This window comes from Quercus robur, chromosome 1 (assembly GCF_932294415.1).
Source record: "Quercus robur chromosome 1, dhQueRobu3.1, whole genome shotgun sequence".
Lineage (NCBI taxonomy): Eukaryota > Viridiplantae > Streptophyta > Magnoliopsida > Fagales > Fagaceae > Quercus > Quercus robur.
In genome coordinates this window covers 53,311,962-53,338,262 of record NC_065534.1, presented here as the reverse complement: position 1 = coordinate 53,338,262, position 26,301 = coordinate 53,311,962, and the positions used below count along the sequence as shown (strand labels likewise).

General features: G+C 36.5%; 2 protein-coding genes across 3 annotated transcripts; one reads left to right on the top strand and one right to left on the bottom strand.

Annotated features, from left to right (window-relative positions):
• Window positions 1–118: 118 nt before the first annotated feature.
• On the bottom strand, window positions 119–24,080 carry LOC126691779 (sister chromatid cohesion 1 protein 4). The gene is made up of 15 exons (XM_050386943.1): window positions 23,128–24,080; window positions 17,658–17,919; window positions 17,064–17,161; window positions 16,912–16,961; window positions 16,666–16,715; window positions 12,773–12,884; window positions 11,607–12,576; window positions 10,900–11,349; window positions 10,558–10,702; window positions 9,274–9,410; window positions 7,534–8,570; window positions 6,950–6,983; window positions 3,012–3,123; window positions 2,158–2,287; window positions 119–576 (listed from the first exon to the last, which is right to left on the bottom strand). The coding sequence occupies exons 1-15, from the start codon at window positions 23,249–23,251 to the stop codon at window positions 478–480; spliced, it is 3,810 nt and encodes a 1,269-aa protein (XP_050242900.1). The 5' UTR covers window positions 23,252–24,080; the 3' UTR covers window positions 119–477.
• Window positions 24,081–24,341: 261 nt separating this feature from the next.
• Window positions 24,342–25,896, top strand: LOC126714349 (putative protease Do-like 14). 2 transcript variants are annotated; one of them, XM_050414464.1, is made up of 5 exons: window positions 24,342–24,807; window positions 24,896–25,078; window positions 25,172–25,299; window positions 25,496–25,558; window positions 25,650–25,896. In XM_050414464.1, the coding sequence occupies exons 1-5, from the start codon at window positions 24,600–24,602 to the stop codon at window positions 25,761–25,763; spliced, it is 696 nt and encodes a 231-aa protein (XP_050270421.1). In that variant the 5' UTR covers window positions 24,342–24,599; the 3' UTR covers window positions 25,764–25,896. The 2 variants fall into 2 exon arrangements, 1 of the variants encoding a protein (XP_050270421.1); XR_007651586.1 differs by having other exon boundaries at window positions 24,346–24,807; window positions 24,921–25,078.
• The last annotated feature ends 405 nt before the right edge of the window (window positions 25,897–26,301 follow it).

The following is a 26,301-nucleotide window of genomic DNA, read 5'->3' as shown; positions in this document are numbered from 1 at the left end:
ACATCACGACAGCTAAAATAGACACATTAAATGAGATCTCAAATCTCACTTTTCTTACTTGTTCCTGACAGGAAACACATGATCCATGCGGTACTTGTTATAAGACCCAACTAAAACATGTCACAATAATACAACTTTCTCCTTTTTATATATTCTTTTTCTGCAGCAAACAGATAAATTAGCATTTCAATTGCAAATGATAATACTTTACAGATATATACATATAAATATAATTCACATTACAACACTATTGCTAGAATCAACATGATACATGTGACACTCGACCCCATTGTTAAACTACCAGTTACATGGACTAAATAAAAGACATAAATTCCTAACCCAAAAAATTTTAAACAAAAAGAAAAGACAATTAGGGAAAAATCTATTGAAGAAAAAATAATCCCATCCCTGCCGAGCATCAGTGAAACTAGTACTATATGGGCCTTTTCAACTGTATCTGCTTTCCTATGTGAGATATCAGAAATCTGACTTCATGAGCTTTACTCGAGGTTTTATATTTATGCTGTCAAAGGGCTTTGCCTGTTCTACATGTATGTAATCCCTTGTCTTAAGAACCTGCAAAAGCGTAAAATTTAAAGCATGAAATAGAAGGCTAAATTCTTTTAAAAATAAATAAAATAATAATAATATAAAAAAATAAAAAAATCTGTCCCGGAAAACAAAACTAATTTAATGACCCTCAAGTTCAATTATTGTTACTTATCAACAAAAAAAAAAGTTCAATTATTGTTTCACTTTTAGAAACATCGAATTTCACATATAGAATGCAGACTCGGCCACATTGAGAAATCAACTTTTCCCCTTTCTGAAAGTCTAAAAGTCGAGGTCCAAATCCAGTCCTATTTTCATCTCTATGGGTGGTTAAACAGAATGTGTGGAAAACAATACAAACTAGACCCCCCTGCAAAACTAGACTCTAAACTTTGTATCTTATAACTGAATTAACGTAAGGATGATTTGTTTCAACACAAAAACTTTTCTTTTAGCAGACTTCCACTCTAATTGAGAGCTATGCTTTGGAACCACATTTTTACTCCTCACACTAATTTTTCAAAAGTCAAGGTTTCTACCAAAATGAGACCCTTAATTTTACAACTGTTTAATGAACAATACACTCACGCGCGCACGTGTGCTACACGCATACAAAGCTATACATGTTGTAAGTACTTCTGTAAACCCCATATGAACTCTTAACAAACATCAACAGCTTTAAAAAGGAAATGAAACTTTTTTTAATTATTTAAAAAAATAAATAAATAAAGAGGGAATGGAATTCTCTCAACCAAATCTGAATATGTTAAAAAAATAAAAAATGAATTATCATCATACATGCACATTTATATACAGGTGTAAAAACATATACAGACGCATGCATGCATATTTTTTGACTTCTAGCACCTAATTTCTAAAATAAGAATGTTAAGATGGACAAGTGGAAACATAGAAAGATAGGATTCGAAATAAGTAAATTTGCTTAAAGATAGAGGTAGCCCCCATTGATGAAAAGATGAGAGAAGGTCGCTTTAGATGGTTCAATCATGTTCTGAGGAGAGTGGCTAATGCACTAGTAAGTAGTAAGTTGGTCTTTGAGGGAACAAAAAAAGGCAGGAATACCAAAAATCACATTAGAATAAAATGACATTGAGTAACAAAGAGTAAGACTTTAAATAAAGCAGAATGGAGGAAACAAATACATATGAACGATCCTAAGTATTCTATTGAGGATTCATAGCCGACCCCAAAATTTTGGGACTAGCACCCAATTTCTATATCTATAAAAGCAGTGCACCAACCACCCAGATGGTCAAATGGCACCTCCCTAGGTACTAAGTACCTAGGGCTAGGGGTTGGAGAGGGGGGGGGGGGGGTTTGGGTAGTAAGTTGGAGATTCTAAACACACTCAAAAAAATAAATAAAAATAAAAGCAGCTGTATGGTTAATCCAGCCCAGCAGTAAAAATAAAAATTCAACTGTATATGATGGTTAATGGCCCAGTAATACTATGTATAAACTCATAGATCACCTATAACAAAACTGTATCAATTATGAAATATGCACTTCAGAATTCAATTTAAATTTTCACCTAATCTAGCAAGATAAAAGTATGATTTCAACCAAGAAATATTACAAACGTACCAATGTCTCAAAAAACATCCTCGATGCTTCTTTACGAGTTTTACCAGCTAGTAGATTATCCATGGGGAGTGTCTTTCTTCCATGTACAGCTTCCTTATCAAATAAAGTCTGGAGATACTTGGCAACAGCCCTATTTTGAAAAGGGAAAGAACATCATTGAGGGTTAAGGTTGTATAATGACTATAAGCAATTTTAATTATCAACAAAGGACTAACAATTTTAAGGTAGAAAAGTACGCAGACATGTTATAAATCAGAAAACTAAATGACAGACAAACTTGTCTGGCATAATAAAAAATGTTCCCTATGATCCTGACAATTCTTGCAAAAATGAAACCACACAAAGTCATTCAGAATGTTCCACAGAAAATCTTGAACCAAACAATTAGCCCATTTTCCCTAATATTCCATTCAGGTTTTATAGTAAAACATAGCTAAAACCAGAACCCAGATAGTAAAACCACTTAAGACCAGCAGTATTATAAACTGCGCCAGCTATGAGGGAGGAGAGGCATTCCAGCAGTTCTAGCAGGAGAATAACATTAGCCACTACCTCTTATCTCATGCCCTTAGCCTTTGTTGCAATTTTCCCGACACGCACACCACTATTGACCAAACAAGGAAAAAAATGTTCTTAAAACAAAAGAGAATATTGCTTAATCAACATGTTGGCCACAGTCAGTAAGCCCAAACACCATATTTAGGTCAGGCTTCCTAACACAAAAGTTGTAGGTACCAACCAAAACTCAATCAAACAAACAGGCAACAAAAACTCTGGTCTCTAGTGCCTTGCTTAATAGGATAAGTATTACTGCATGGAAAAAAAATAAGGCCAAACAACTGAGGCGTACACACCTGGTACGAGATGACCATCCAGTGTTCTCAAGAAGACGAGTGTCTTCAGTACTTGATGGCATATTATCATCTTCTTCTTCAGCTATTTCTTCATCATCTACATTTAAGAATTCTGGGAGAAATGGGAAGAAAAAAAATGTATCAAACATATGAACTACAGGACAAATAAAAACACAAGCAGTAAAAGAAGTTTTTTAAATTACAACCACGATTCACTGCACTGTCCCAAACCAACAGATAGATAAGCAATATTGTTACCCATGCAGGGCATAACTCATTATCTTTTTTTTGATAAGTAAGAAAGATGTATATTCCGAAAAGAGCATAGGGCAGACCAAATATTACAAAAAGAGAAATGAAAAGAAAATAAAATAAAATAAAGAAAAAAAAAAAAAAAAAAAAAAAATGCTAATTACAAAGAAGAGAACTAAGGAACAAAGGGAGAGAATCACTAGATGTGAGTCCCCAAGCCCTAGACTAGTCAAAATGGGAGCCACTGAAAGAAGCAAGCAACTAGTTAGTGGAGCTTTCCATGTCCTCATAAGTCCGCCAATTTTGCTCCCTCTAAATACATCACATTAAACACAATGGAACTAAATTCCAAATGCTAGATGAGTGCTTCCCAAACCAATTCCACCAACCACAAAGAGTATCTACAACCGATCTTGGCAAGACCCATGAAATCCCAAAAGATCTAAAAACCAGGCTCCACAACCGATAAGCCTTTTCACAATGAAGTAGTAAATGATCCATTGTCTCCCCATTACATCGACACATAATACACCAGTCAACAAAATCAAAGCCTCTACCCCGCAAATTGTCACCTATAAGAATCTTATCCCAAATTGCAGTCCAAACAAAGAAAGAAACACGCCGAGGAGCCTTAACCTTCCAAATACCTTTACAAGGAAAGATAATAGGCAAGGGACCTCTAAACTTGTTATAAAACAGCCGGATGTCAAAATCCCCACTAGGCTTCAACTTCCACCTCATTCGATCTCCAACATCCATTAAAGGAACATTTGCTCACAAGAGACGAATAAAGTTCACCCCTTCCTCCATCCCCCAATCATTAAATTCCCGGGTGAAACGAACATTCCAACTTCATCTCTCCCCCTCCCCTAGCCTTGTCAAAAAAGATTCAACAGAGGCCTCCTTATCTCTAGCAATACCATACAGCCTCAGGTAAGCCAACTGGAAAGGTTGATCCCCACACCACCCATCCTGCCAAAATCTCACTCTATTTCCCGTCCCAACAACAAACTGAGTGTTTTTTCTAAAATCCTCCCAATCCATACGAATACCTCTCCATAAACCACACTCACGAACTCCCCTGCCCAACTTAGAAGTCCATCCCCCCCATTCATCCTCGAACTTTAAAGCTACCACCCTTCTCCAAAGCTAAGTCTCCTCATTCCCAAACCGCCAAAGCCATTTCCCTAATAAAGCCTTATTAAGAGTAGTTAGTTTCCTTATACTTAAACCACCATTAGCCATAGTCGCACATACTTTATCCCATCCTACCAAATGTGTCTTGCCATCACCCCAAAGAAAGTCCCTTTGCAGCTTTTCAATTCTATTAGCCATGAGTAGGAATAGTGAACAGCGAAACAAAATAAGTTAGAAGACTAGATAACGTGCTCTTAAGCAACGTCAATCTACCCCCTAGACAAATACAACTTCTTCCACCTGGCCAACTTTCGCTCAAAATTTTCCAAAATAGGATTCCAAATTGAAGGGGATTTGTGAGAAGCCCCCAACGGCATGCCAAGATAAGACATAGGCAAAGTTCCAACCTTGCAGCCCAAAATTTCAGCCATGGCGTGCACATCATTTACCTCCCCTATTGGAACCATTTCACTTTTCTGCTCATTGACCTTCAAACTTGTCACATCTTGAAAACAAAGTAACAACAACCTAACATAAAGAATTCGCTCCACATCTGCATCACAAAACAAAATAGTATCATCTGCAAACAAGAGATGCGAAACACATTCCCCATCATCCCTCCTACCATTAGCTTTAAAGCCACGGAGTAATCCAGCACCCTCCATTATTTTCAACATCCTACTAAAAACCTCCATCATAATCAAAAACAGTATAGGGGATAACGGAACCCCCCGTCTCAAACCCCTTGAACTACCAAAGAAATCAGTTGGAGACCCATTGATCAATACATATTACTGAACCGTGGATATACAAGTGCGGATCCACTTACACTTCTCCCCATAGCCCATTCTCTTCAACAAATCCAGAAGAGCCTCCCAATTCACATGATCATAAGCTTTCTCAATATCAGGTTTACAAATGACCCTCGAAACCCTACTCTTCACTCGACTATCAACACATTCATTCGCAATAAGAACTGAATCAAGGATCTATCTCCCACCCACAAAACTATTCTGAGACTCAGAGATCAACTAATCTAACACTATTCTCAAACGATTTGCCAAAACCTTAGTCAAGATTTTACACTCCCCACCAAGCTAATAGGCTGGAAATCTCTAATATTGGAGGCATCATTCTTTTTAGATATTAAAGCGATGAATGTGCATTAAGAGCTTCTTTTTTTTTTTTTTTTTTTTTAACCTATAATAAAAAATAAAAAAATTAAAATAAAATAAAAAAACATAAATTTTTTTTCAAACTTACAATGTTGAAAAAACTCTTCAAAAATCGCTAAGACATCTTTCTCCACTACTCTCCAACAATAATGATAAAAAGTCATAGTAAAACCATTCAGACCTAGAGCTTTGTCCCCTTCCAAGTCTCTTACAACCCGAAAATTTTCCTCTCTCAAACTTCCTTTCAAGCCAAACCCCCTCCGTATCCCCAATACAATCAAACTCCAAACCCTCCACAAAAGGCCTCCACCCCTCCGGCTACTAATACAAAGCTTTATAAAATTGTACCACCTGAGTAGCTACCTCAAATTCCTCCACATAAACCACCCCATCCACCTCCCAAGATGCTCAAATGATTATACCCTCTATGGGAGTTAGCCATCTTGTGGAAGAACTTAGTATTATTATCTCCTTCCTTGATACATAACATCCTAGATTTTTGTCTCCAAGAAATTTCTTCTAAAGAAAGAAGATGCTCCACCTGGGACCTCAAATCTACCCTATGACATTTCTCCCCATCAGTAAGTCCAAGGTCCCCTTCCTTAGCATCTAAATTTTTCAACTCCTCCAGCAATTGTTTCTTCTAACGGTCTACATTACCAAACTCTCTACGATTCCACTACACAATGTCCTCCTTCAAAGCCTTTAATTTTTTGGCAAGCACGAAATTAGGTGTACCTACAAAAGAATGCCAACTCCACCAGGGATGAACTCTATCCACAAACCCATTTGTCTTCAACCACATGTTCTCAAACTGGAATGGACTTTCCCCCCCTCGCCATTCCCCCTGCCTCTAAGAGAATTGGATTGTATCTGAAATAGGACGAGGTAAAATCCTTTGAATAAAATTTGGGTAGTGTTCCTCCCAGTCAAGAGTTACCAAAGCTCTATCAATCCTAGACATCGATGGTTGATCTGTACCACTTGACTAAGTATAGCTACCTCCTTCCAAAGGCAAGTCAATCAAATTAAGATCCTCAATAAATTCAAAGAATTTTTCCATAGCTCATTATCATTAGCAATTTATAGGTATCACATAACTCCACAGCAACGGGCACTACCCAACAACACCACGTAGTGGAAATAGTTCCTTCATGATTAGGCTTTAGGAAATATAAAAACTACAGGAATAGTAGACACCAATCTTATGGCTAAAATACAAAAATTGTTTTGCCATACATATAACTTATTCATCCAATTAGCCTCGCCTCACAAGTTATTCACTTCACAAGGTAGTACAAACAAAATTTAGAACACAATTCAAAATTTCTAAATGGAGAGAATCAAAAACAAAGAAAAGAGAGAAAAATGAACCTGTGTCATTCCCAACTGTGACATCTTCAAAACCCTGCACCATGTAGTCAAAACATTTTTCTTTAAGGAATGCATGAAAAATATAAGACAAATTTGAATTCAATTGAACAGAGAATATCAACAAAGTATTCTTAACATGTATGACAAAAACGCATCATCCTGATTATTCCTGAAGATGACCTTGCTCTAACAAATATTGACCATGCTCAAGAATCACCCAGTTAAGGAATAGAAAAATAGTAAAATTTTCAGTTGATCACATTTTATGCAACAAAACAAAGTTAAACATGAAATGGTAATATAATATAATTGATAACTCCATGTTTTTGTTTGTGTTCACATGTTCACACGTATAATACACATGCATGTTAAACCAAAAGATGGACCAAAATGAGTTCTTTGTCGGGGTGAAAGAATATATATATATATATATATATATATACATGCAACTGTGGTTTGAGTTTGGATATAGATATATTACTTATGTATTATGTATATATAACAATATTCTAAGAGGGAAAAGAAAATTTCGGGCAACAAATAAAAGAGAGGAAAACAACAAAGGAAGAAAACATAAAGCTTACACTACGATCTTCAACACCAAAACAGTCGAGGGCAGGGACTTCTCCATCCATGATACTATTTGGATCAGCTTCTTGACAGTCTGCATTTTCTTTAACATTCAGGGAAGCATTATTCACATCCAAATCAAGCTCTACTGAATGTGTAGAATCTATTTTCATTTCTCCCATACACATAAAGTTAGAGGTAGGGTCTTTGTCATCACAACCCAAGTCTACGGGCACAACTCCATCCTCATTCAAAACCCCTGGCTTATCATTTCCTGTTTCCTCCAAAGGCTGGTTACCATTTTCAAAAGCTAGATTATGGCATTCACTTGCAAGTGAACCTTTTATATTCTCAGCAAGTTCAAGAGAACCTGACTGTAGGTGTGCACTGATTTCAACCACATGTTCTACAATTTCAATGGCATCAACGGCATTCCCATTGCTCATATTCACCACAAAAGCATCGCCCTCAACAGTCTGAGCATCCAATTTATTATCAGGTGACATGCATGATGCGCCAATCGGCAGAGAAGCAGATGCATCATCAGTTTTATCCATTAGAGATGGCTGAACCACAAAGTCCACTGGCACGTTGCAAATATATCCAGAAACAGGTTCAGTTGCAGATAATGATTCAAGCCCATTAACAAAAAATCCATTGACTGCATCAGCAACTTCAACATTCCCTCTCTCAGTTCCCATTTCATAGAACTCTCCCAAGGGGTCATGTTGAGAAAATCCAAACTCCTGTATGTCAGAAAGAGCCTTTGGCTGCTCTTGAGAATTCATTTCTTGCAACCCTAAGTTAAAACTTACGACCTGCTGCCTCTCAGTCTGAATGGAATTGTCAGCAGGTTGTGCTTCTACATCACTTCTGACTACCACAGGATCAGTGCTCCCATCCATTTCACTTTCTTCAGCGACATTTGGCCTAATAGAAGATTCCATACCCTCTGCTACTTCTGAATTATTGCCTTGATCATTTTCAGAAATTCTAATGCCACTTAGATCAAATGTCTCACTATGCAAGAATATTAAGTTGGCCGACATACCTGAAAGATAAATCAAAATCTCAGGTAGCTTGTAGGCTGATGTTTAAACAGTTGCATAAGCGGATGCTGCATTGTTTGGAACTAAAAAAGGAAAATATCACCAAACTCAAAAAAATAAATTACTTACGACATAATGAAACCGATACAGCAGTAATGACTTAGGTCAAATGCATTCATCTCAATGAAATTCATACAACCAAAACCAAATATTTACATTTCAAAAGTAACACTGGTGGCCATATTGTTGATGAAGAAGCAGCAAAACAGTGGTATTAACAGGCAGAGGCATGCAAAAGACCGATGTCATGAAACGTCTTAAGTGGATATAAAACCATCAAGCTATAATTATTTCCAGCTGGGAACATATATATAAAAAAGATGCTAGGTTCATAGAAGCAAGTCTTCAAAAAAGGCTAATGGGATGCATAAATGGCTGTTACCATTTTTTTTCTCAGGTTAAGTGTATCACAATATTTTTTTTGTTTTTCCTTTTCTAATATAGAGGGGTGTTAGAAGTGTTTCACCAACTTTACATATATAATGCAATCAAACTCTTAAGTAGCCAACGAAAAAGACAGGGACAGACAAAGGGAACTTAAACTATATAAATTCAGAAAGCATCAAAAGCAATAATTAAAGTTTATTCTTAAAAATAAAAATAAAAATAAGTCAAATTATTGAATATATAGAACTAGAAACTCACCAGTACAAATGGGTTCATTAAATATTTCATCTTCCAAGAATTGTCTAAGAATAGTTGAGATCTCAGGACGAGTGCAAGGAGCTTTCTTTCTTACACGACGTATGTCTTCAGTATTTGTCAACTGTAGACGAATTGTGCTAAAGAAAAGGAATGTTTGTTAGTTCTTTATTTAAGAGAGAAAATATTGCATATTTAAAAGCTTACTACAGGATAACAATCAGGCACTAAAATAAATAAATAAATAAAACACATACACAGTGCTGCCAGAAAAAAAATTATCATCATATTACGCAGATTATAGGCAGGTTGGCCAAAGAGCATAGCCATTGGAGTTAATTGTCACTTTCAAGATGGTCCAGGATATCCATAAGTTGTTGATCAAGTTTTATTTTTCTTTGTTAGTTACAGACAGATCCAGCCTTTTTTGGGGGCAAGCTACACACACACCCAATGTCCTTTTAACCCACAACATCACCTTCCATCCTCTCATGTGCCAATGAATCTTTTTTTTTTTATTAGTTCTGGCCCAAGAGGAGGGAGAATGGAAGATTTGAACTTCATAACCTCCTCTTTATATGGCATAGTCCCTAGCCAATTCAACTACCCCTTGGGATTGCAGATTTAATGAACCTTGAACCATTGACCTCACATTTTACGCCATACTTATGGGAAAGGCAGTGCCATCTGAGCAAATGTTCATAGGCTAAAAGAAAAGAGATTTAATCATTTTTACCAAAAGCAAATAGAGCAGATAGCAATGTTACTAGTAATGGACATACTATGGATAATTTTTGTTCAAGAAGTATGGCTTTTCTTAGCTAGTAATGTGAAGATGTTATGGGGTATAATGTTTATCAACAAGAGAAGAGGGGAATTATTCTCTTGCAAGACACACTCACAGCAGAAAAGCCAAGATAAAGTAGATCATGAGAGAGTGATAACACTTCAGTGGAGTGGAAGTAGAGCGAAGGGCTGGCATTAGACAAAATGGATGACAAAGGAAAAGCTATGTGCCTCAAATCAGATGATATCTCCTTTATTTCTACACTAGTTTTCAACACATGAGCTCCCAACTTCTACGAAGATAATAATTGAACCATGTTCATGAACTAGAAAAGAATACGATTTTTTTGGTCTCTTCATTTTTTTCTAAATAATTTTCACTGAAACAGAATACAGCACTACAAAGTAACTTTAAGAAACTGTAATAAACAGATGAACTACAAATGATGGCTAGTAGCCAGTAGTGTAAACAAAGTAATGGACAAGGAATATAAAACATACTCGCCATGCAAGACCATTGTATCATCCATAAGAACTTTCCTCTTCAAGGCACTAGATCGAGGCGCAGAACGCAAGCGTTTCATGGGTACTACTTCAGGGGCAGGTGGAGTGGGCTTCATTTTCAAAACTGAAGATCTTCTTCCAACTAAAGCAACAAAAATTCATTTCAGTCATAACCTTATACTGACCAAAGCAAATATTACGTGCCAAATTGAGTTTTAAATACTATTTACATCAAGGAAAGAATTAAGGTAAAGGTCCATTAACTCATCCAACAGTCATAGTATCATTATAACATGCATGCATCAATCGAAAGGAATCAGGAAAGAACCACTTTGATACCTAAAATGGAAGACAACAAATCATCGTCATCAGGAATGGATTCTGCAGTTTTCTTGGATTGTGTCATGCCAAAAGATTCAACTGAATTTACACTCTGCACTGTCAGAGTGCTTTCTGTGAAACTACGCTTTTTCCCCGAGATCAGTTCAATCCCAGTGGCAGCTCCATCATCCCCAGCCAGGGCTTCTTTGTCTGGTGTAGAATTCACTAGCAAATCATTCTGTTTTGTAGTGAGTGCCTCCACTACAGAGAGCATCTTTTCCGGTGCAGGAAAGTCAGAAGTCTGGGGACTACTTAAATTATTCAACTGACTATTACTAGAGACTGCGTTTTTCATTTGCTCATCTAACTTCCTGGAATCCGACTGAATTTCTTCACATGGAGCAGATTCTGAAAATGAATTTTTTTCTAAGACTGTATCCGTAACATCAGTAGCAAGGCACTCTTCACCTAAAACAAGATGAAAAGACATAATCAATAGATACCAGGGCGTGCTCAAAAATAGGGATTGTCGTGTGTCAACATAGACTTTATGCCTATTGTTTAAATTAGTTACATGCATATGAAACATGATTAGTATTCAATGAGCACAGCCCAACGAATTGAGGTAAGTTACTGCAAATAACCCGGGCGGAGGACTTGTTGGGTGGTGGAACTAAGTGATAAAAACTTCAGACACTACATTGCAAGAACCACTAAATAAATACCTCCAAGAGATGACATGTCAGGTTGGCTTTGATGGGCATTGCATGCCCGAAGCACATGCGATTGATTTGATTGCATAACATCATTAGCAACTGGATCAAAAGTCTGTGTCTCCTTCAGTTCCTGACAAGCCTGAGCTTCAGCATTCACAACCTCAGGTCTCCCAGGTGATTCCAATGGACAGACAGCATTTGAAGCTGATGCTTTGCTTGTTGAGCATGATCTTCCCACATCATTAGCAATTTCAACATCATTGAGAATTTCTGGCCTTGGTGATGCTTGATCATCCTCCAGATAAGCCTCCGATTCTAGTGCAAAGATGCCACTTGAAAAAGTTTTACGACTAGGATCCTCAAAATCAGAGGTGATATGAGAGCAACTAGGAGATGCTACTGTTTCATCCAATCTAACTCCCACAGGTTCTACACATTCCACGTCAGTTTGATGTACAAAAGATGTACTAGGTTCATTGTCTATTACAACTCCATTATGAATATCTTCTGCCTTGTCTGGACCATCCAACACACCAACTGTCCCATCCGAACATTCTAATTCTCGATGAATAGCTTCAGTTTGCTCAATGGGATCCGAAGAGGGTAAAGAAGTTGAAAGGCGATTATCTGCTAACATGTGCTCCATACTAGCTTCAGTAGGTGGCAGATGTTCCTGCGGCTTCACCTGTTTGATGTCTTGGTCACCCAGAAGACAGCCATTCTCGACAGTATCAGCATTCAAATCATTGCGCAAAGACCAATTCACTGTATTTTTATCCCCAAGAAAATCTGACTTTCCGGAAGCAGTTAGAGCGTTCTCTGCTGCAATTAATCCTGTTAAAGTATGATCTAATTCCATATGGTCATCACAGGCTAAAGTCTCCTGAACACTGGATAAGTTTGGCTCTTCCAATAATCCAGGTGTAGATGGAGCCTGAGCATACTCAACAATTTCAGGATCTGTCACTAGAACATCAACCTATTCACACAAAGGGTAATTACACTGATTACATCAGGTAGCAATAATCACTCCTTCCCCCACAGCAACATTATAGGAAGGGTGGGCAATGAATAAAGGGGAGGGAGGGAGACAGATACAGAAGTGGGACAAAAGTACAGACAAAAAAACAAAGTAAGAAACCTTATACAGAAGATATTTGGGTATTGGTATAAACCTGATTTCCACCACCATTCATGTGCATCACTTCTGAAGTTTCTGTTATCACCTCGTTACTTTCATATTTTGTCTGAGTTGTCTCTGATTGGACCGGTACCTGAGGATCAGCACTGCAATCAACAAATGAATGAGATACATCAGGAAATGATCATTCCATGGATCACGCAGCAGAGAACCCATTCACAATTACAATGCCCTAATAGGTTACAGCCTCTTGATTGTGATGATATAAAAATGACACAGCATAACAATTTAAAATAAAAAGGAAAACAAATAAATCTGAAAATTAAAAAGTTACAGGCAATCCACCAACATCTTCATCCAAAAATTTTCAAAAAAGAACAGGCACGTGTCATACATGGCACTAGGGAGTTCAAATCACAAAGTAATGCTGAGGGTCAATTATCTAGCTGGGTCAAACTTCCAGGGTTGGTCAAAGAAATTCACCTAAAAAAGGTGTAGCCAAATGGTGATGCAGGGAGCATTAAAACCAAATTCATTTAAGATTTTGTTTCTAAATTTGAAATTATTTTTGAATTTGAATTTAGTTTTTAATGTTTAGGGTTTGAAGGGATTTGACTAGGCATTTTCCATATTGGTGCACTCCCTAAAAACCTTTTAAAATAGTGCTATTGTAATCGTGAAAGGGGAGATGAATTTGAATAAGAATTATTATTATGAGTTGAGAAAATGTCTCCTCCTTTGTTTCTCTTAGTTTGGTGGTGATGCCAAACACCCCTAGTGGTGATATCTAGGGTTCGCAGGCAGATTATAGGTGGTGACGCCTAGGATTTGTTCTGTTGTTCTTTTTATTCCTCTCTTATTTCAATTTTCCTATTGTCCGATCCTTTCAAGCCCACTCCAAATCTCTCCAAGTGTAAACAGCTACTCCGACCACCACCAAATCTGCTCACCCAAACCAAAAAAGAAAAAAAAATCCTTGCCAGAGGACATGTCCAGTTCTGCAATCCCAAAACCCACACCCAGGTCAATCCCAATCTTTCAAAGCCCCAAAATCCATCGCAATCCCAACTTCACCACCACAAAATCCATCCAAAACACCATATCAGAAAGTCCTAAGTACTCTCACCACCACCATTGACAACCCCTTCTCCCTCCACGCCCCAAAGACTTCGGGAACCACCTCAAAGCACCACTGCAAACTAACACAAATTTCGCTGAAACCCAACCAACAAAAAATCCCACCACCACCAAATCAAGTCAATCAAAACCTCAGAACCAACAGTTGCCAAGAACCACCAACACCCAAACGCTCAACCCCAAACCTCCGCTGCTGACCCACGAAGCTGCCAAGCCCACAACACACTCCATGCTGCTGTAACACCACCATACCACTTAATCCGAGGCTGATGCTGTCACTTCAACCTCACGCCGCCGCTGCAATCCGACACTACCTCAACGCCGATCAAGGACATTTCACTGCAGTACTCCTCAGTGCCGTTAGTTTTGCTCCTCACCTCCTCTTGGTTTCGGTCAGGTTGTTTTACTGTAAGGTGCTGTCTTTTCAGGCCCAGTAAGTTTATCACGTGTTTTTTATTTTCTTCACCCAAAAAAAAAAAAGAAAAAAAGAACGGAAGATGGAAAAGTTCAGAAGCAGTGTTGTGCAACCGGCCCATTCCAGTATTTGGCTTTTGCTCTGCCCCACAGACCATAGGCCAAGACTTTTTTTTGCTTAACGGTCCACACAGAGCAGAAAGTGCTCTTCAACTTTTAGCAGCAAATTAAGTTTCAACCTTTGTGTTTTGTGGCTCTAAGTTTGAGCTGAAAATGACTTCCTTTGATAGAGAACTTAAGAAGCAGCTTAAGGAGGCTGGGAATAGACTCCTTAACCCTCCTTCCTCCATTGATGACCTCCTCACTCTTCTTGATAAAGTAGAAATTCGTTAGCAAATGTGGAGCAAGCACCATCCAAATCAATGCGAGGTGCACTTTTACCCTCAATGAAGGCACTGATCACTGATAAACTTTTGAGACATGCTGAAATGGATGTGAAGGTTTCAATTGCATCTTGCATTATTGAGATTAGGGATAAGCGCACCAGATGCCCCACATAAGGATGAGCAAATGAAGGAAATATTTCAGCTGATTGTAGCAGCATTTGAAAATTCATCTCATGTGTCTACTTGCTGTTATAAAAAGGTGGCTTTAATTCTTGATACCATTACAAAGGTCAGGTTATGCTTGGTGATGCTAGATCTTCAATGTGATGCATTGGTTGCTTATTTCAAAATTTCTTAAAGATAATTAGGTCCAACCATCCACCTGCTGTATTTTCAGCCATGGAAACCATTATGACTCCGGTCATATAGATGAAAGTGAAGACATTTCCTAGGATCTTCTCAATTCACGTTTTGGCTGGTGTAGGAAGGAAAATTAGAATGTTTCACCTACTTCGTGGAAATTGGGAGAGCAAATAATCACTAGAATTAATGCCTAGCTAGGCTACAAAATAATGGCACCCACTCAAAAACTACCCATTAAGCTTGTGGGTGCATATGATGTGCTAGTGGACGTTGATGAATCTACTTTTGATCAGCCTTCCATCGTGCATGAAGATAAACAATTAGCTAAAGTGGAGAAAGTGGATACCATGGTGCTTCCTATGGTTCAAGACAAGATTGTGGCAATTCCAAACATTGATTTTGTCATCCCAGAAGAATTTAATGATGTGATGGAATGTAAAACTTCACCATTCTTTGTGCTCCCAAAGGTGGTTCCTATATTGAGGCAAAAAATGTGTGCTAGAGTTTTGATCATTCTCCACTTTAAAACTTAAGGTTGAGTTTTCTCCAACCAGAGGAGTATGACGCAAGGAGCATTAAAACCAAATTCATTTAAGATTTTGTTTCTAAATCTGAATTTAGTTTTTAATGTTTAGGGTTTTAAGGGATTTGACTAGGCCTTTTCCATATTAGTGCACTCCCTAAACCCTATTAAAATAGTGCTATTGTAATTGTAAAAGGGGAGATGAATTTGAATAAGAATTATTATTATAAGTTGAGAAAATGTCTCCTCCTTTGTTTCCCTTTGGTGGTGATGCCGAGGGTTTGTAGGCAGATTCTAGGAGGTGAGGCCCTAGGATTTGTTCTGTTGTTACTTTTGTTCTTCTCTTATCTCTATTTTCCTATTGTGTTCTCCATCAAATGGTCTATGAACCATGCAGCAAGCAGTCCACAGAACAAAATTATTGATGCCTTCTTCCTTGTACAATTTTTTTTTTTACTTTGTTATAAATACCAACTACTCATTTTTAAAAAAATAAAATAAAAACAAACACACACAAAAGTTGTAGTGCAAACATGAATTCGATTATGATAATGGACAAAACATTGTTAGCCACAAACATGCACAGATTCATCACCAAAACAAGTTCCTACACATGTCAAACATAAACAAATCACAAGCAGTGAGATTACTGTCAATCACCTAATATTGAAATCTTCAAATGCTTAAAACAAATATCATTCTAGATGAAATTATTATACTTTTTCTGCACAATTTGCAACCATGTTGAACTATTTGATGTTGAGAAAGTGTCTTCTTTTACTTTTTTTATTTTTTTTCTTTTATTTTGCACAGTAAATTTTGGGGGGGGGGGGGGGGGGAGTAAAAGAAGAGCAGAATGCAGAAAGTATAAAAGGACCCAAAAAATCATAATCTAAAATTTTAAAAAGAGGAAAAGTCAATCTGCCCAACACCATCACGCTAACAAAAATCAAATAAGTTGAATGTGGTTTTGAGCACCTCTTCATTCAAAAATGAGTCAAAGAATCATTGGTATACACAAATATGCATGACATAAATGCGTAGACACACAAAAATAGAATTAGAGAGGAGATAAAATAGTAATGCCCTAAAAAAACAGCTTACTCTGAAATTCCATCATGCCCCGGACCTACAACCTTGTTCAAGAGCAGCTCCTGTTGGTCAAATGTTCAAGGAAAGAAAATTATATGTGAGATGAGAAAAGAACTAGGTTAAGGAACCATGCATGAGCTGCAAATAGCATCAAGAAAAGCTCAATACAGCACCAAGAAGAAAAATAAAAATAGAGCTCCAAGAGAGATCCAGGAAACCTCCATCACATAAATTCGAATGTGGTTACACCAAAATTACCTCATCAAGGTCTAAACCAATCTGAGATGTGTCACCGTCACCAAACCGCTCTAAAAATAGACCACAAAATGTCAAAATCAGTTCAATTGTCCATACAAAATTAAAAGCTGTACCATCAAGCCATGATGTACAAAAATCAGAGAAACACTAACCATCTAATCCAAACTGTGATGTTGAGTAAACCACACCCTCCATTGTATCTTGGAGGGTAATCTGCTCCTTTGTACTAACATGATGATCAACATAATTACTGCACGAAAGTTAAATGTTAATACACATGAATAAAATCTTTTTCCAGAGCATCAATAGAAGAATTTATTATCTATATTCAAGAGCAGGATATACAATCAAATCCAATCCCCTATTCCATTGTAGGCACCCTCAAGTTCTTTTTTCAATAAATATATCCAATAAATAAACAGGCTGCTAAAAGAGAAGATCATATCCACAAACAATTGGAACTTTCAAAAAGTAACACTAATAATGAATTCAGCTGTGCCTCAAGAACCATTGCAACATACCCATCCAGCTTAATTTCCTCATTATAAATATAAATCATGATGTGCAACAAACTAAAAATTCAATTTTTTTTATAGTGAAAATTTACACAAGCACCCAATGAGTTATGAAACAACGACCTTACCCTCCATCCATTTTTATGGGAGGAGGAAGTGCTGTTTGAGATAAAGCTCATTGGCAAAGGACCACAGATTATTTAAACAAAGGCTGAAAATTCTGGAACTAACCCCTGAAATATTTCATTATCTGGCAGCTCAAAATCATCAAGATCAAATGTCTCTGGCAAGGTGATGGAGTGATATGGTGCAGTAGATTCTTCAGGTGGTAAATCAACAGCAGTGGAGCGAAAAGCTTGCTTTATCTTGAGCAAAGCCTCACTGCAATCATCAAAAAGGTAATTCACCTTTCTAGAGTATATCCTCACTACACCAAGCAGAAGATGGCTGGACAGCCGAAGTGCAATTGGTACTTCAGGAAAAAGAATTGAATCTGCTCCAAAAAAAAAAAAAAAATCCATGAAAATTAGACAATGCAATTAGTTTCTATTATCTATAATCTTAACATGTACAAAACCAAAGCCTTTGACTACTTCTAATGTAGCTACATAACTTTAGAAGCCTCACAATTTTATACATTATTATTTTTAAATATATTTTCTAATTGAGTTTAGATTCTATTCTATGTTTAAACCTTCATTAGAATCTTGCCAAATCATAGTTCCATTAAATGGTAGAAAAGATAGTAATTTACACAATCTCAATCATAATAAAAGTTTATTAATAACTACCATAATTATCATATTTCATATTTTGGTAAAAAAAAATGAATGAGAAAAAACAAATCATGTTATTTAAAATTTCCCATGCAATGCACGGGTTACTGACTAGTCGTAACATAGTATCTAGTTTCTTCAAAACAGGAGTTCACCATCAAAAACAGGGCTTTCAAAAGAACTTTAGCCAATGCAAACATTACACGGCAGCAATAAAATCCTCAATAAGAGGCCTCCAAAGGATAAGAAATCCTCTCAACAAGCAGTTGAGAGAGACCACCCTCCCTCAACCTTACTTCCAAACCAAAGAGAAAAATCTCAAGGAGAACACCACCAATCACTCAAAAAATATCAAAACAGGTCCATGCCAAAGAACCTCCAAGGGGATAAATGAACACAAATTTTGGTGGAAGAATGGAAAATCCTAATAAAAATTTCACACATCGCAGGACTAAAGAATGTTGAAAGCACCATTATAAATGGAGATCAAGAAAAGGGTGGAAGACTAAGCAAGTTGCAGTATTCAATTGACAATTCCAATCCCATAGCATTCAAGTACATTATCATGTTGTCCGTCTCACACCAGTCAACTAAACTTTCAATGTCTTAACAAATTTCCAATACCTGACTGACAACTAGACATGTAACATGGGACTAAGCATGTGATATTGGTTAATGAGCATCATCACATTGCATAATTATCATTTTCAAAAATAATGAAGCCAATTTAGGGTGTGTTTGGTAGAGCTTATTGCAACTAGGGTTTTTTTTATAAAAATGTGTGACTTTAATAATTACGTAATTAAAATGGGCTTCTTGAAAAAACTGAGAGTTTGGTCAAACCTGTTAAAAAGTGCAGTTTCAATAACCTAAGTGTTATACCCCAAATTGTGTGGATTTGATTAGATTGGATTGTTTGAGCGTGTCTGTTTGTTGTGCTTGCATGTGCGAAGTCCCACATCGAGAACATGAGTGATTACGAGGAGCCCCAATTACAACTTGACTGATCCTTTTGGGACATAAGTGTAGATGTGACTAGTGTTTTTCTCAGGTCGTGACAAATGGTATTAAAGCAAATTTGGTAATGCCATGTTGCTCAAGGGAACGAAACTGTAGCACGAGGGCCCCAGTGAAAACATCAGGAATTTACGTGGGGAAGATTGTGATACCCAAATTGCGCGGATTTAATTGGATTTAATTGTTTCAGTGTGTTTTACAGGAGTATGTTAGAGTCCCACATCAGGTGTTTACTAAGTGAATATTGGATTTATAAGTGAATATTGGGTTTATGAGTGATTACATCAGGTTTGTAACTTCACTAGTCCTTTTGGGGTGTGAGCATAGATGTGGCTAGCGCTTTCCTCAGAGCATTACACTAAAAGTTTGGTTAGCACTTACTAAAACTGCTATTTGAGAAGCAAATTACCAAAAAGGAAAAAGTATCATATAATGGGTCCTTTTAAACTTGTTATCATTTTTCCTTAATAATAATGATGATGATGATGATTATTATTATTATTGTTATTTGTCAATAGTAATAACTCTGAATTTTCCTCATCAATGAATACATAATAATTATCCAATTAATAATTACTATTAATGACTTTTAACTCTTTTTCCTTATCAAGGCACACACAATAACCCTTTTTACCTTTATTTTTTTTTCTTTGTTCTTATCCACCCGTTTCTCACCCATTTTATTTTATTTTGTTTCCTTTTCTTTTTTCTTCTCCACACAGGAACCCTCTAGAAACTGGCATGTCTAACCTAACTTCTCTCTTTCCCATTTCAAATGGCCCATGCATTACTCTTTCAATTTTATTTTTTTTAGATTGGCATCTCAGCACAGCAGAACAAGGACGATGGACAGGAGCACCTTGTTCGTGGGTTTGCGGCTTTTGAAACTTAAAAAAATGTTTGAAGCCAAAGAAAAAATAAATCAGAGAAGTGGAGCAAAAAAAAGAATAAGAGAAATACATACTGGAATACTAACGGGAATTGGCCAATCTGTTACACCTCAATCTCAGTGAGTTGAGTTTAGATCACTTTTGGGTTTGGGTCAATTTTGGGGACTCTTTGTTTCTTCCAATTTATGAGCTTGGGTCAATTTTTGGTTTCTCTCTGAATTTTCCGATTGAAGATTTCCAATTTTAGGGATTTTTTTTTTTTTTCAATTTATGGGTTTTGGTAGTGAGAACTGAGAACGAAGATTCTCTCTATGTATTTCTCATTAGAGATGAGGGTAAAATGGACAGTTCAACAAAAAGTGAGGTTTGGAAAACTGGAGAGTTGTGGTGGGAACTAACTGCAGTTTCAAAATGCAGCTATACACAAACACACTTATTTCCCCAATAATCGTGTTTTGGAAAACTTACCAAATGCACTAAATTGCGTTTAAACTAAGCCATCATTATTTTTGGACAAATAAGTGCTAACCAAACAGGCAATTAAAAATCAGAAAGTCAAAGTTGGAAATATTTCCATGTTTAAAAAATAACCTCATAGGTTGAGAGTTGCTAAAATTGCAGCCACAAAGCTGTAAGGAGAATTGGTGATGCAGCTTAGTGTAGGAGTAGGACAATGACATGAGTCATGATGATGGTAGCAAAGCAAACCACTAATGCCACTAGTCCTAGGACAAAATGGCATCTTATCAACCATAAATGTGGGGTGCATGGTAACACCACGGGTCCAGATCCAAGCAGGCGTGTAAGCTTTCTTTACCAATTAAAAAGAGCTAGATCTTATACACATGGCAATTCAATGCTGCTTCTCTAGAAGGAGAACAGTTGTGTTGGGTGGAGGTGAAGTGTTCATGGTGGTATGGGATTGCAACAGGACAATTGTGACCAGTTTCTTGATTTTTCACATTAAAATCATAGTAAGTAAGCTTACTAGGCATTTCCGGAATTTCTTTCAATTGCAAAGAACAAAGATGCTTCTGTTCTTTCCAGCATGGAGATTTTGAATGAAGAGGAACATGATCTTCGAATATTCAAGCTTTCTATGATTGGGAATTGGAATCTGTGGAATTATTATTAGGTTCTGTGTATGCCAATATCCCAAGAGGTTCTAGATTGCTTGAGCTAGAGGTTGAATGACAATGGTCAATTGAGCTTTTCAAAAGTGACACTGGAATCTGTTTTCTTTGCAAGAGTGCTTGGTGTAATAAAGCTCCTAGGAATGTGGCCTTTTTTGTATGGACAACTATATAGGGTAAAACTTTTATATGTGGCAGTCTTATGAAAAGAGGCATTTCATTGGTGAACTGGTGTAGCATGCATAGATGCAATGGAAAGATTCTAGATCATTTATTGTTACATTGTGATGCAGCTCGGGAGTTGTAGTCTTTACTTCTTTCTATGATTGAGGATGATTGGGGTTCATTGGGTCATGCTTAAGACTGTTGCAGAGCTATTCTTCGAATGGCCATATTGGTTTGGAAAACATGGCAGCTATCTAGTGTGGAATATGTGCCATGAGCCTTGTAGCTCAACTGGCACCTAATGGCATTTCCAATGGAGACATCCAAGGTTCAAATCCCCCCCCCCCCCCAAATTATCGAATTATAAAAAATGAGCAAATATGTTTAATGTGGACACTTTGGAGGGAGACAAATAATCAGATTTTAATGGGATGGAGAGTTCAGTTATCAAGAAACTATTGGTTTGTGAGATCTCTATTTGAGTGGTCTCATTGCATGGGAATTAGTGACAGAAAGTCCATTGTAGATTTTACAGATTCACTTTCATTCAGAGTATAATTTTTCTCTGAACTGTTCTCTGGAAGAGTTTTGTATACACATCCTGTTTACAGAAAATTTCTTCTCCTTTTCGATAAATGTATTACTTATCCAAAAATAAATAAAGATTCAAAGCAAAGGTTTTTATTTAACCTTTTCAATAAAAGTGTTATTTATCAAAAAAAGAAAAACTAATGATTCTAAACATGTTTTTATTTAATCTATTACAATTGCCATTAATAATTTAATGTACGATTACAATTTTCAAATTAAAACATAAGATATAAATACAACACAATTACCATCTGAAAATTATTTTCAAAAAATTAAAATAACTTTGCATAAATAGGATGAAAATTTCCAAGGGATAATACAATAAATATACATAAGAGGCCTCCTTTTTGCTAGTCAGATTCAGATCAGTTGCAGGGCACTAGCCTAGCAATTATATAGGCCTACTGGACCTCTAATTAAGGATTTGATCACATCAATGTAAATAAATGTAACATTTACAATGCTCCATCAGCATTATAACCTTTCCATCTAAAGATTTAAAAACAACCTCAGTATACCACGTTATTAATATTAACAGTTAACTACCAAACTTATTAATCAATTCTTTCATTTGCTTTTGTCCACAGGAACAACTACATGTTATTCTACCGATCCCTAGAAGGCATCCATAATGACATTCAAAAATGGGCCACTAGGAGGCCACTGAGAAAAAAAAAAAAACCAATAAAATGACACTTAAAATCTACAAAATTCTGGTATCACATAGACAAGAGCCTTGTAGCTCAACTAACACCTACTGGAGTTTCCAACGGAGACATCTAGGGTTCAAATCCCCCTCCCCCATTCTAACTATCAAATTTTAAAATAAAAATCTGGTACCACATAAACAACAATGAAACCTACTTCACTCAACCAAGCATACTTTACACTAATCAAAACTTTTTTCACACAATTTTTTAACTTTTCCCATAACAACTTATAGCTCAGAGTTTCTTTGTTTTCCCCTTAAAACTTTTTAACTTTTCCTGTATCAAATTAAGGCAAGTTCTCCACTATTTGGCAAAAAAATTGAAAGCAATACAGCTAAGTTATTTTATATTCCTCTGCTTTCTGAGTAACCAAAAATAATATAAATCAAAAGCACATAAGGTGAAGAATTAAGACTGACCTACTGAGACGCCAATATCGGTATCGGCCACCTGATTCTTCCGCAGCTTCCGCTCCAAATGTGCCGCTATCCATATCGTCCCAAGTGGGCCTTTCTTGGCCAATATAAACTGAGAATAAAACATTTCCTATATATATATATGTCTAACTATCTATCTCCCCCTCACTACCCCAACTGAAACCCTAGATTTCATACAATCCCCAAATTCCACTTCAAATTTGACAACAAAAACAACCAACGACCCTTCAAACAGTTTTTAGCTCCTACACCATGCTGTCACTACACAGAACACCAAAAACCAACGAAGAATCCTTCGAATTCAACAAATTTACATAACTTACCACACACAAACCCCTAAATCACACACAACTACAATTCCTCGAAAAAAACCCTAAATTTCCACTTGTATCCAACCCAGAAAAGCTCGAGTTCAAGGAAAGCCCTAAAAGCCCTTGGAATTCAATAATAAACCAAAACCCTAATTTCCACTCGAATCCCAACCCAAAACAGCTCAGCTCGAAATTCAACTTAAAACGCAAACCCTAGAATAGAAACCAGAACAAATTCTTCAAATTGTCCTCCAAAAACCCTAAATTTGCACTTATATTCCAACCCAACTTGACCACAAAATCCCTAATTCACGAACTGAGCTAAAACTATATCTTCCAGAGAGAAAAGCAGAGCTTCGAAGTTGCAGAAAGGGGCTTCATTATGACGAAATTTACGAGAACTTCACTGGCTCTGAGAGAATCGAAGTCGAAGAGAGAAAACACCGGAGAGAGCTGTTCCACTACTGAGAAAACAACGAAAACGACACCGTTTGGGAATTCAGCTGAGTTCACTGAGTCACGGATCGGACGAGTTGAATCGTTGTTTTTTGAAAACACAGAGACTGATTTGAGAGAGAGAGAGAGAGAGAACGAGAACGAAAGAAATACATACGAATTTAAGAGTTCAGACTTGAGAGAGATTGTATTTGATTTTAGAAGTGGGGGAGTATTATTAGGGTGTGGTCAGGTGCACGAGTGAGTTTGTGGCGGCAGTTTTTATTGGTTGATTTGAGAAAATTTTAAATTACTTTTTTTTTTTTTTTTCAAGTGTGTAGGTTTGAAATGGGATTGGTGTGAAAGAGTTGCATGGGATGGGAATGGGCAACAAAGTTTCTTTTACCACTTCTTTGCCTTTTTTTTTTTTTTTTTTCTCTTTTTGGTATACTTGAGAAGTATTAAAGTTTAAATTTTGATTCTTTCTTTGTGGGTCTTTCTTGAAATAGAAAACTGAGAATTGGGTTTTATTTAGTATGTTCTGAAATCAAACAGAACACAACAATTCCAATTGGTTCTTTATAAATAAAAAATCTTATATGCTGTTATGATAAATTTTAGGAGCAAATGTAGCTAAAGTTTAAATTTTGATTCTTTCTTTGTGGGTCTTTCTTAAAATACAAAACTAAGAATTGGGTTTTATTTAGTATGTTCTTAAATCAAACAGACCACAACAATTCCAATTGGTTCTTTATAAAAAAAAATCTTATATGCTTTTGTTATGATAACATTTTAGGAGCAAATGTAGCAGTGAAGGTTCCTGTGGCTCTGCAGGAATCACTATCGCTACCATGGCGAATTACGCAATACATATTTCCCTGCCCTTCGTTACTTTTATCGGATCCATGGCAACCTGGTTTGTTCTTAAATTTTATTTGGCAATAGATTGTGTCCTATTTATGTATATATATGTTTTTGGGTTCAATTCGAGCTTGAAATTGTAGGAATGCTTCCATTATTTTCTTCTAGAGTTGGTTCGGCTCCATCATTGGATATAAAGAAAGACAATTCTTTGGGGGCAGTTGGAGGTGACCCCAAACCATGTTGCAATTGTTTGGGGAGAGATACAATTGCAAATGCTGCCGCTAGGGTTGGTCCTGCTGTAGTAAATCTTTCGGTTCCACAGGGTATATATTTTGGGTTGTTGTATATGTTTGAGATTTAGTTAATTTGTTTAAAAATAGGATCTAACAGTTGTTTGTGATCTTTGTGTTTGATAGGGTTCTATGGCATTACTAATGGAAAGAGTATAGGGTCAGGAACTATAATTGATCAGGATGGTACAATTTTAACATGTGCTCATGTTGTGGTTGATTTTCAAGGCATGAGGGGTTCAGTCAAAGGAAAGGTCAGTGTCTTTGGTGCTTTGTATGTGTTGTCTCCCTTAGTAATACAACTGTTCCATAAACGAAAACCTATATACAACTTCTCCATAAACCAGTAGGTCTTGCTTTCCTCATGCTTCACAGATTTGACTGGTCTTCAAGTTATAGTATACCAATTAAATAGCTTTATTTTACTAATACTTCTGTCATTCTTTACAGTCTCATGCTTCACAGATTCTTGGTTTTAAATTTCAATATGAACTGATTCCAATTTTTCCCAAGGTAAGGATGTGTCGTAGGTTGACTGGTCTTCAAGTTATAGTATACTAATTGAATAGCTTTATTTTACTAATACTTTTGTCATTCTTTGCAGTCTCATGCTTCACAGATTCTTGGTTTTAAATTTCAATATTATCAGCGTATGGAAGTAAATAGTCCTATACCGCAAGATTCTTGGTTTTACATCAGTTCTTTATCTCAAAGATAAGGCTTTTATTTATACCGTAAGAACTATTTAGGTATGTATCCCTTGCAAGCACACATGAACTTAAATTGTCTTTTAATATATGCATGATTTATTATTTTCCAATAGTTTTCCCGTGCATCGCACGGGTTAGCGACTAGTTTCTTATAAAAAGTGTCCTAAAATAGATTGTTAATGTATGTCCTTAAGAGTATACATTAATTGGAGGGATATATGAGCATATATATATATATATATATATATATAATATATAATATTTTTTATTAGTTTACTTTATCTTTAAAGTTATTTTTGCACATCCTGATCATTGATTAACCCAACCCAAAACTAAACAATAACACATATTAGCTCATTCCAAAACCAAACAACACAGATCACACATCTCTCTCTCTCTCTCTCTCAAGAATCTCATCTCATCATTCTTCTCTATTCGACTAACTCTTAAGAGTAAAGAGTGAGTGTTTATAAGTTGTGGGTATTTCACTTTATTATAAAGATATATTATAGATGTAGGGACTGTAATTGTGTTGATCCCAAAACC